The sequence below is a fragment of the Aulonocara sp. 'chitande type north' Nkhata Bay genome, linkage group LG8 (genome assembly GCF_057382095.1).
Source record: "Aulonocara sp. 'chitande type north' Nkhata Bay isolate Kocher_YH1m ecotype deep benthic linkage group LG8, A_spYH_male_GT1.1, whole genome shotgun sequence".
Lineage (NCBI taxonomy): Eukaryota > Metazoa > Chordata > Actinopteri > Cichliformes > Cichlidae > Aulonocara > Aulonocara sp. 'chitande type north' Nkhata Bay.
This window is the reverse complement of record NC_141351.1, coordinates 10572745-10583164: the sequence shown is the minus strand read 5'-3', so window position 1 is coordinate 10583164 and position 10420 is coordinate 10572745. Positions and strand designations below refer to the sequence as shown.

At 48.2% G+C, this 10420-nt stretch overlaps 2 protein-coding genes across 2 annotated transcripts; one reads left to right on the top strand and one right to left on the bottom strand.

The window, feature by feature from the left end:
* Window positions 1-4392: 4392 nt before the first annotated feature.
* LOC147323222 (uncharacterized) lies at window positions 4393-6370 on the top strand. Its single transcript, XM_086304878.1, has one exon. The coding sequence runs from the start codon at window positions 4393-4395 to the stop codon at window positions 6349-6351; it is 1959 nt and encodes a 652-aa protein (XP_086161004.1). The 3' UTR covers window positions 6352-6370.
* A 696-nt stretch (window positions 6371-7066) lies between these two features.
* LOC147323221 (carbonic anhydrase 4-like) lies at window positions 7067-10126 on the bottom strand. Its single transcript, XM_086303473.1, has 9 exons — window positions 10068-10126; window positions 9702-9774; window positions 9591-9617; window positions 9332-9502; window positions 8960-9108; window positions 8733-8828; window positions 8443-8521; window positions 8141-8304; window positions 7067-8027 (listed from the first exon to the last, which is right to left on the bottom strand). The coding sequence occupies exons 2-9, from the start codon at window positions 9772-9774 to the stop codon at window positions 7842-7844; spliced, it is 945 nt and encodes a 314-aa protein (XP_086159599.1). The 5' UTR covers window positions 10068-10126; the 3' UTR covers window positions 7067-7841.
* Between the last annotated feature and the right edge of the window lie 294 nt (window positions 10127-10420).

Here is a 10420-nt window from a genome sequence, read left to right as displayed (position 1 = left end):
CTTTTCAGTTTTTCATGCTCCTTACAGTCTAGATGGGTTTCCTGTAGATACACTATTTGTACTTGTTCTTTCTTCATTTTTGTTAAAATTTTATTACGTTTAATTGGATTCGACAGGCCATTTACATTATATGATATGATTTTTACCTTGTCTTTGAGCATACCCTTACTATTTGAATATTATTAATGTAACAACGACATATACTATCAGACCACTCCCTAAACATACATAAGCAAGCATTAATATTAACATTAAAGCTGTATAGAACAATAGCTACAGAAATAAGCTTTATTTGGTCAAAGAAAAAGAAAAAAGAAAAAAAAGACTTCCAACTGTGGGGTCCCCGATATGACCCTAAGTAAGCCCCGATAAAAAAGGGGGCTTCGAGGGGGGGCCTCTCTCACCTCTATGTGAGACAGGGCCTTCCTTAGCCAGCCGGCCAATGTCCATTCTACTAATAGCATAGGTAGCACGTCCGCCTATTTTCAATTTCTGCATTGCCACTTCAATATATTGTTTCGAGATAAGAAGTCTTTACCAGTGTATATGGCTAGTTTCCTCGGAAGACACTTTAATGACATTAAACTCACCACCTGTTCCCTTTATGCCTCAATTTTTCGGTGTTCCACTCATTCTTGCTCTTGACGTCTAAATACTCGTAGTCTTTCCTTATAATCTCGGGTCTGGTCTTTTTTTACTTGGCTCCGTGTTTTCCTTTCTGTGCGCCACGATAAACGTTGGATCTGTTCCAGAAGCGTCTCCGGGCATTTGATGATCGTCACCGGGAATCCCCTCTTTACCATATCACCTGTCGCCTCCTCCACCAAGCCGTATAGCACTGTTCCCTCGGGATAAAAGACTCTCATCTTTGCTGAAAAAGGAGTTTGGAATCGGATTTTCTTGTCTTTTAACACAGCTTTCACCTCTGCGTATTCCTTTCGCTGCTTTAAAATCTCTGGTGCATAATCGTGATCCAAGTTAACCGTCTTGCCTTGGTAGTCAAATCCACGCTTCTGCCAGGTCAATTTCAATATTTCTTCTTTCATTCTGTAACTAGACAGTTTGGCAACGATTGACCGTGGCGTCACTCCTGGCGGTGGTTTTGACATCAACGCGCGATGTGCTTTTTCCACTCGCAGCTCCGCGGAGTCCACCAACTCCAGATTCTGTCGTAATAAACTCTCCACAAATACGACCATTGATGTAGAGTTGTCTTCTGACCCCTCCCACCATATATTCGAATGTTTTCTCTTCTATACCGTCCCTCCAGGTCTGTCAGTTTGGCATCCATCTCAATATGCAGTTTGAGCATCTCTGTTACTGCTTCCTCGTTAGCTTGTATTTGAGTTTCTACATCCACTATTCTTTCTTCTACCTCTTCCACTCTCTTGTTGGTTTTGTTTATTTCCTCTCTAATTTCCTTCAATTGTGCTCCATTATCTCTTCTGAATTCCCTTAATTCTTGGAGAATAAGGTCCAAGCTTGCTATGCTAGCGTGTTCTTTTGCTTCTGCTAGCATATCACTGTCCTCTATGACGCTACCAGCTGGTGAGTTCTGGCCTTCTCCGTCTTCCTCGTGCGATTCATGCTGCGTAGATTTCTTACTATTTTTAGTTCTTGGCATCTTGTAACCCTTATTCAGTTGTCTTATTTTAATAAGAATCTTTACGAAATCGGGTCTCTATGGGCTATTTTTAATTAAGGCGTCAGGTACACGTTCTCCTATGCTGCTATCTTGTAGCTTTCCAAACCGGAAGTCGATACAGAATACTTTGAGTCTGAACCTTTACTCCCAGCATCTTTCATTATTTCAGAAAAACCCACCGACTGCAGGTTCACTGTGTGAGACTTAACGTCCTCATCACTAGTTAACTCAGAAAAACCCTTTGACTTGGTAGGAAGACACAGTACAGAAGTACAATGGTTGGTGGCTGCAAATAATGGTGGGTTGGTTATCCCAGCGTTGCACTTTACAGACAATCCGTCCTGTACTGCGCTAAAAACCCCTGTAGAGCTGGGTGCTAGGTTAGTGCCGGCGGATACAGACACATTTTCATCAACGGCAACATTAGAACTGTTGATCGTAGTACCAGGTTCAGACATTGTCTGCTCAAAGCTTGCTGTACCAGGGTTAAACAACTCTAGAACAAGACAGTTATTGTTTGCATCAGTGCAACATTCAGGTTCAGAAGTCATGACGCTGAGGACACAGTCATCTTTATTGCTGTTAGGATTGTTAACTGGTTCATGGATGCGGCGAGACGGGACGTAGCGGTGCGCGACGGAGGCGAGAACGCCGCTTTCTCCTTGAAGCGGCTGTGGACAAAACCTGACTTTCCATGGCGACCGGCTCCTCGTCCTCCAACCACATCCGTGCTAGAAAGGCAGCAGGACACGAGTAGTCCGATCGAGGCGGCGAGGGCGGGGCGGCAGGTGCGAGGCGGGGCGGTTGGCGAGAACTCCTCCTCGGGGATGAGCCAGGGCTTCCAATGGAGCTCGTCCTCCCGATACGCCCGTAATACCTGCTGCCGCTCCTCCTCGCCGAAGTCAATAGCAGCTGGCATCTCCTTGAGCCGCGTAGTGCAGTCAGGCGGTGGCGAGGATGCAGAAGCCGATGGAGCGTGAGCCGAGGGTGTGTCGGCGGTGAGCCTCACCGTACCAACTCTGACTGCTTCTAGCTCACGAGGCAGCGGGGAAACAGAGCTACCGCATGGCTCTGGCGACGGCTCACGCACACAGGACAGCTGCTGTTGCAGGCGGAGTTGGATAGAGGAGACGAGAAAGTCAATGATGAGGGGATTCAGTGCCTCCCATAACCAAGGGAATACGGACACGCATACCCCTACTTGGCGGACTAACTCTTTCCGTTCCTCCTCTCTGGAACACTGCAGCCACTTGCCGCATAGCGACTCCACTGTCCGGATGATCTCCTGTTCTTGTGTCGCTGGGCATGGTCGCGTCGTACTGTCACGGTATGCAGAGACAGGCCGTGCGGTGGTGTGTGTAATGGACCCAGGTGCGTACACAAGTGAGTAGACGGGAGTGAACTTAACAGAAAGCGAGCCTTTATTATGGCTGAAGACAAAGTGTACAAACAACGCAGGGATAGCGTGACTAGACTATAACTAAACTGGGAAAACTAATACTGTGACAAACTAAGAAAACTCAGAGACTAAGATGATCACTGAAAGGACTGACCGTGAAAACATGGAGGTGAGAACACAGACGACACGACACAGACTACATGAAACACAGAGACTAAATACACATGAGGGATGATCAGGGGAAGTGGCCACACATGGGAGCACAGCTGACACACATGAACCTAACGACAGGACAGAAGAGGTGAAACTAAATACACTGACATTTAATACAGACTTTCAAAGTAAAACAGGAAACATGGAGATTAGACATGACATGAACTAAACATAACCATGCAGACATGACTCATGACAGGTAGACGCACGAACCAGGGAGACGGAGTACAGGGGAAGATGACAGAAGCGACAGCATGAACTTGACAACACAAGACACACAGACATAAACACATGAAGGGCAAGGGAGGCTTAATACAAGGGTAATATAATTACAAATGAGCTGGAATAACTTATTGAACCTAAACAAACAATAAACATCAAAATAGACTAAACACAAAACACTGGGTCGCACGACCCAGGACCATGACAGTAGCAAATGCAGATGAGGACTCCACCCAGCTATGTATCTGTCACGGACCCGGCTCTGGGGACTCGGGGTCCGTGGGCAGTGGGGACTGTGACTATTATTGTTATTGTTGTTATTATTATTATTATTATTATTTGGTGTGTTGTCTGCACTGCCCCTATGCACATCTGTATGTAGGCAGGTATGTGTGTGTGTGTGTTTTGCCTTTCTGCTGTGGCCAAGTTACAGGCACCTTCAGCCCTGGGGGCGTGGTCTAACTTGAGGGCTGGCCACACCCGAAATCCTGGCCGCACACCTGCTCCTCATCTGGGCTCGTCAGGGGAGCTATTTAGATGAGCGATGGAGCTTCCACCGACGCTGGATTATTGCGTTTGGCTACACGTCAGTCTTCAAACAAGTCAAGTGTGAGTGTATGCCTGCTGGGATAAGTGTTAACGGCTGCCTCTATTGTTTTCCCCTCAGGAGGAGTGTGGGACGAGAAGGAGCAGTGAGCACGGGGAGTGCAGGGACACTGGGGCAGAGAGCACTACATGGGGACTTTTGGGAAGAAGACACTACACGGGAGTCTGGGAAACTGGGGATTTATTGTTGTTTACTTCACCACCTTGTAAATAAACACTGTTGCACTGAAGAGTCCGGCGTTTGGGTCCTATTTCCCCATCTCCCCACGGTCTGCCAGCCAGACCGTGACAGAATAATCCAGCCATTATGGGCCCAGCGGACTCAAGGACCGTCTCACAGGAGGAATTGCTCGCCCAGCTCTGGAAATACTGTCGGAGCATTATCCAGGCGGCGGATCCACATCAGAGACACATGCAGGTCGTATTTTTTGATGCCTTCCTGTCTTCAACCACCTGTTCCATGAGCTTTCTGGACATTGCAAAACTAATTCAAATTGTAACTGTGTTGAGGGCTAGCTCTAGCTTTGAACTGTTTGGTTTAGGCTGTCCTGCCTCCCTGGCAGCCCTCGCTGCCTGGTTTTTTCTTAATAGGCGGAAGGTTTTCCCACCGCCGCTTGCTGCTCACCTATTGGACCCTCCACTGCAAGGAGGACGGCGCCCTACTCCATCTCCTCTCACTTCTTCAATGACCTCTGTGTCAGCAGACCAAAGACCGACAGTGCTGGTCACCACAGTGAGTAAACCGGACCCTGTCATTTTAACTAATCCAGTCACAGATGAACAGGGGACAGGTTCCTTTGCCCCGCCAACACGAAAGAGACGGCACCGGCGTCATCCTCATCAAACCGAAGCTCACCTCACTCCTGTGGTTTGGGAAGAACCAACTGACTCTGGACTGACCGTACGAGGAGCCGCGGACCCAGTGCTAGAACATGAGCCTGCCACTACAGACAATCGGGAGGCTGAGATTCTCCCCAGGGCTTCCCCAGAGGCTGAACTGGAGGCCTCAGTTGCCTCTGGCCCCCTGGAAATTGCTGAGCCAGCGGTAACATTGTTTTCCTCTCCACCCTTCATGTTGGACATATCACCCTCACTTCAATTAGCTGCCCAGCTAGTCGGTCAGTCATCATCTGTTCCACCTTCCACATCCACTGCTCTGCCACCACATCCACCGCCTGCTGCTGCCATGTCGCCATCGTCACCGCTAGGTGACCGGCTCAGCGTGCATGGGGATCTCGCGCCGCAGCCGGAGGAGCTCAGCGAGCCGGAGGAGCTCAGCGAGCCAGCTGGGGGGCCAGCGCCGCTGCTGGAGGAGCTCAACGAGCCGGAGCTGGAGCTCGGCGAGCGGGAGCCGCAGGTGGAGCTCGCGCTGCCCGAGCAGGAGCTCAGCGAGCGGGAGCCGCAGGTGGAGCTCGCGCTGCCCGAGCAGGAGCTCAGCGAGCGGGAGCTGCAGGTGGAGCTTGCGCTGCCCGAGCAGGAGCTCAGTGAGCGGGGGGAGCCCGCGTCACCAGCTGTGGAGCTCAGCGAGCCGGAGGTGCTCAGCGAGCCGGAGGTGCTCAGCGAGCTAATGCTGGAGGAGCTCGGCATGCCGAAGGAGCACAGTGAGCCGGGGGAGCCCAGCGAGCTAATGCCGGAGGAGCACTGTGAGCTGGAGCAGCTCAGCGAGCCACCCACTGAGAAGCCCGCACCGCTGCTGGCGGACCTCAACGAGCCGGAGGGACCGGCGTTGCCAGCAGAGGAGCTCAGCGAGCCTGGTGAGCCCGCGCTGCCACCGGAGGAGCTCGGAGGTCCGGAGGGATCCGCTGAGGTCGGCGTGCTGGAGGGGCCGCCACGTCCAGCAGCCCGGCCGCCACGTCCAGCAGCCCGGCCGCCACGTCCTGCAGCCCGGCCGGTACATCGAGAATCATGGGTTGTGCTGAGGCGGGAGCTACAATGCCGCCGCCACCGGACCCGTGGCCGCCCGCCGGAACTGCAACGCCGTCGCCACCGGATCCGTGGCAGGCCGCCTGAAGCGTTCTGCTCCCACCACGGGGTTGGAGGTAGGCCGCCCGAACGGTTTTCCCACCACTGCCTGACCCATAGCGGGTTTTGCCTGCTTGCGGTCCACTGGGTTGGCCGCAAGAACTGTTGCTGCCACCATGGCAGTGGTTGGACTTTTGAACTGGGGTTTTCCGGCCCTCCGTCCTGTTTCCCCCCCGCCGCCCGCCCTGGGGTGGTTGGGTTGTGGTTTCTGTTGTGTTTTGGGTCGTCGGGAGCCGACCCTTAGAGGGGGGGTACTGTCACGGACCCGGCTCTGGGGACTCGGGGTCCGTGGGCAGTGGGGACTGTGACTATTATTGTTATTGTTGTTATTATTATTATTATTTGGTGTGTTGTCTGCGCTGCCCCTATGCACATCTGTATGTAGGCAGGTATGTGTGTGTGTGTGTTTTGCCTTTCTGCTGTGGCCAAGTTACAGACACCTTCAGCCCTGGGGGCGTGGTCTAACTTGAGGGCTGGCCACACCCGAAGTCCTGGCCGCACACCTGCTCCTCATCTGGGCTCGTCGGGGGAGCTATTTAGATGAGCGATGGAGCTTCCACCGACGCTGGATTATTGCGTTTGACTACACGTCAGTCTTCAAACAAGTCAAGTGTGAGTGTATGCCTGCTGGGATAAGTGTTAACGGCTGCCTCTATTGTTTTCCCCTCAGGAGGAGTGTGGGACGAGAAGGAGCAGTGAGCACGGGGAGTGCAGGGACACTGGGGCAGAGAGCACTACACGGGGACTTTTGGGAAGAAGACACTACACGGGAGTCTGGGAAACTGGGGATTTATTGTTGTTTACTTCACCACCTTGTAAATAAACACTGTTGCACTGAAGAGTCCGGCGTTTGGGTCCTATTTCCCCATCTCCCCACGGTCTGCCAGCCAGACCGTGACAGTATCATTTCAAAAGTTCTAGAAACTTCCAAGAATTAAAAAAGACAGTAAAACTGCAAAAACAGTCATGAATAATTTTAATTGTCTTTTAATAAGACCAGGAAAGTGACAGTTTTCTTCATGTTCAAGCAATACAGTTCAGTACTAAAGACAAACAATGTGCATCACTGATAAGTTATTCTCTGGGAAAGTTACACACAAAGCCTTCATAAAAGAATCAGCATGTTTTCTTTTTCCATTTTCCACTTCAACTGCAATAGTGGCTGCACCGATTAAGCCAAAATAAAGTTTACAATAGTTTAAAATAAATACAAAAAATAACAAGGACAAGACAGTCCCCTGATCCTTCAATCACCGTTTGGTAAACTAAACTATGTGCACATGCCAACATCAAGGCATATCTTCACGTGTCACATTCTTATAATGCTGGATTTCATAACTACCAGAACTACACTGCAGGTGCATCTCTTTGTCAAGTGTAGCTTGGCAGCTCAACGCGGACGTGGAACATGCCTCAATTGTTCAGACCGTGTTGGCCTCGCAAAATGAAAACTTGTGCATGTCATTGCTTAAAGTAAATTTGAGGTGCAAGCATGAGGTGCAGACATACAAATGCAAATCTTTAAACAGGTTAAAGCTTTGTAGCAGGTAGCCATAATCAAGAATAGCAGAGATAAGTAGCCCTCACCTTAATAAATTATTCTTCGCACTTTTCGTGATTATGTGAAACATAAAGAGCTACATTAGAAATCAGCAAAAGCCTGTTTTAATTAAATAGGGAAAGAACGCATGTGCTGAAGGGAGGCACGTTTGTTGACAATGTCCTCTTTCTATTTTAGCTCCAACTCCAGCCCAATGTAAGACTGAGAAGCAGCAGGCCCAGGGAGAAGCAGGTTGTGGAGGCAGAGGCCTTGATGCTCTGAGTCCAGACTTTCTGTGCAGGCTGCAGGCTTCTGTAGACATTTGTCATGAGTGGTGACATGCTGTCGTTGAAGTGCAGTGTGGTGCTGAAGAGGTCAATCTGGTCATGAGACATTTTTTGTTTCCAGTTAACTCCATGAACCACTATCAGGGCATTGGTGCTTGCAACAATGACAATTAGGAGACACAAGGAAGAAATGAAATAACACCTACCAGATCTTTACTGACTTTAATTGGTTCCTTAAAAACGGTCCAGACCACCGCCTCATTACAAGCTGGGGTTGTCAAGGATCCGAGGTAGCGGTAATACTTAGTGCGATCCACACCAACGAGCAGGTCGTCCAGGGAAAACCCGGCTGCAATGGAAACTTTCTGGCCTGAGGACAGAAACAACATGAAGGAACTATAAATTACAGAATTTAGAGGCAGAAACAGGAGAGGAGGTTGTTGGGTTTTTTTGGTGTGTGTGTGTGTGTGTGGGGGGGGGGGGGGGGGGGGTTTACCAAAAATGTTACCTTTTTGTGTGATGTTGGCCAAGTAAGAGGTCAACTTGCGCCAGCTTTGTGGCTGGCCAGTTGAGTTACCTGGCATTACCTGCAAAAAAAGTTTATTTTACATTGTCATACCCATCTAAGATGTGTAAACAGTATACCAACAACCCCCCACCACCACCCCAAACACACACACACAGGCACACACACACACACACACACACACACACACACACACAACAATGACAATGCAGTGATTCCAAAACAGAATAACACAGTAAGCATTACGTCATCTCGTGCGCTGCTTCTCTCACCTCAATGAAGAAACCAAGAGCTGCGAGTCCGGTGGAGTCTTTGACGGCTAGACTTGTATTCCCATTGTAGGATGACTTGCTGTTCACAATATGCAGCTGGGAAAATTCATAAATTCATAAAGATCATACAGATGTTTGTTTGTTTGTTTATTTTATTTATTTATTTATTTTTACAATTTAACATGTACAAGATAAATGTACAAAATAAACGTTAAAAAAATCTGTACCTCCATAGGATAGCGCTTTCCATCTACTGTATGCTCTGCGCCGGGCACAGAGGAGCCATTACCCCAGTGCAAGTGAAACTGCAGGCTGTCGTATTGCTCGGACAGGTCCCCTCCTGAAATCTTAACTCCGCTCTTAAGGGTCACTTTGACTGGAAGAAGGAGGAAAAACAAAAACATGGTGAAGTTACACCTAACCTGAAAGAAGTAAGAGGAAATGTTCAGGTCCAAGGCAGTTTAATTGTAGAGAAGAGGGGGGCGCTGAAATCCAAGTAAGACATGTTGTCTTTTTTTTCTTTTTCAAATTATTATTACTATTATTATTATCTAAAAAACACGAGATGACACTTTTGTGGCCTTACACCCGGTGTTTACCTGTGTCGCCAGTATTTTCTATGGATGTCATTGCGGAGGTGTTGTCATACTTGAAAAAAGTGAATTCAGTCAGTTTGTCGTTCGGTGTGGCTGATGCTGAGACGATGTTAATGGGTGACTGTCGGCTGCCGCTGCAATACTGGGGGGAAATTCTTGGCCAGGTTGTGTCATCTATAAGCAGAAAGGGCACATAAAGTCACCGGAGAGCGGTCACCCAGTGGGCAACATGGAATAGATAATGGAGATATTGGGTACTTACTGCAGGATGGGAGATGATAACACCAGGCTAGATAAAAAAAAAAAAGATGGGGTTAAAACAGGACATTCAGATTCCCTTATGTAGACAAAAAGCTCTTAAGTGAATACATACCTATAGAGTCCGATGCGCAGTGAGTGGTGGGTAGGACGCACACAACAAACGCAACAACTTTAAACCACTCCATCTGAAAAGAGCAAAAAGCCACATTGTTTAGAATCGCACATATTTAAAAAAAAATACATTAAATTAAATTAAAATACTTTGAAAAAATGTAAAACGCAGAAATAAATGAATGAATTTATGAATTAACATGTTGCTGTATGGAATGACAAATTTACCTATATAAAAACTTTCACCATTCAATTCTAAAAATTAACTAATGCTAAAATTTCAAATGCTGCAGTTAATAGAGAAAAGAATGCAACAAATGCAGGTTTCTAACTGTAGCCACTTCACCTGAGCAGCACAGTGTCTTACCTTTGATGCACCTGTGCCTCCGTTCAGCCTGTTTTCAGATGCAGCTCACCTCACCCTCCCTCTTTTTATTCCCTCAGTGCATCCTGCAGCTGGCTGGACACCGCCTCCATGTAACATGTGAGTTGGTCTTTATCTCTCCGCAATAATTTCGCGGAAGTACAACGGAGTATTAATGCGACATTAAGAAAAAAAAATACATTATCGATCATTTTGAGAATAAAGTCGAAATTTCGAGTTTAAAGTCGTAATTCTAGATTACACTCGTTATTTCAAGACAAAGCGGAATCGCACTTCAGAATCGGTTTGCGTAACAAGAAAATAAATACTTTTTCTTTTGGCACATTGACAAAGTG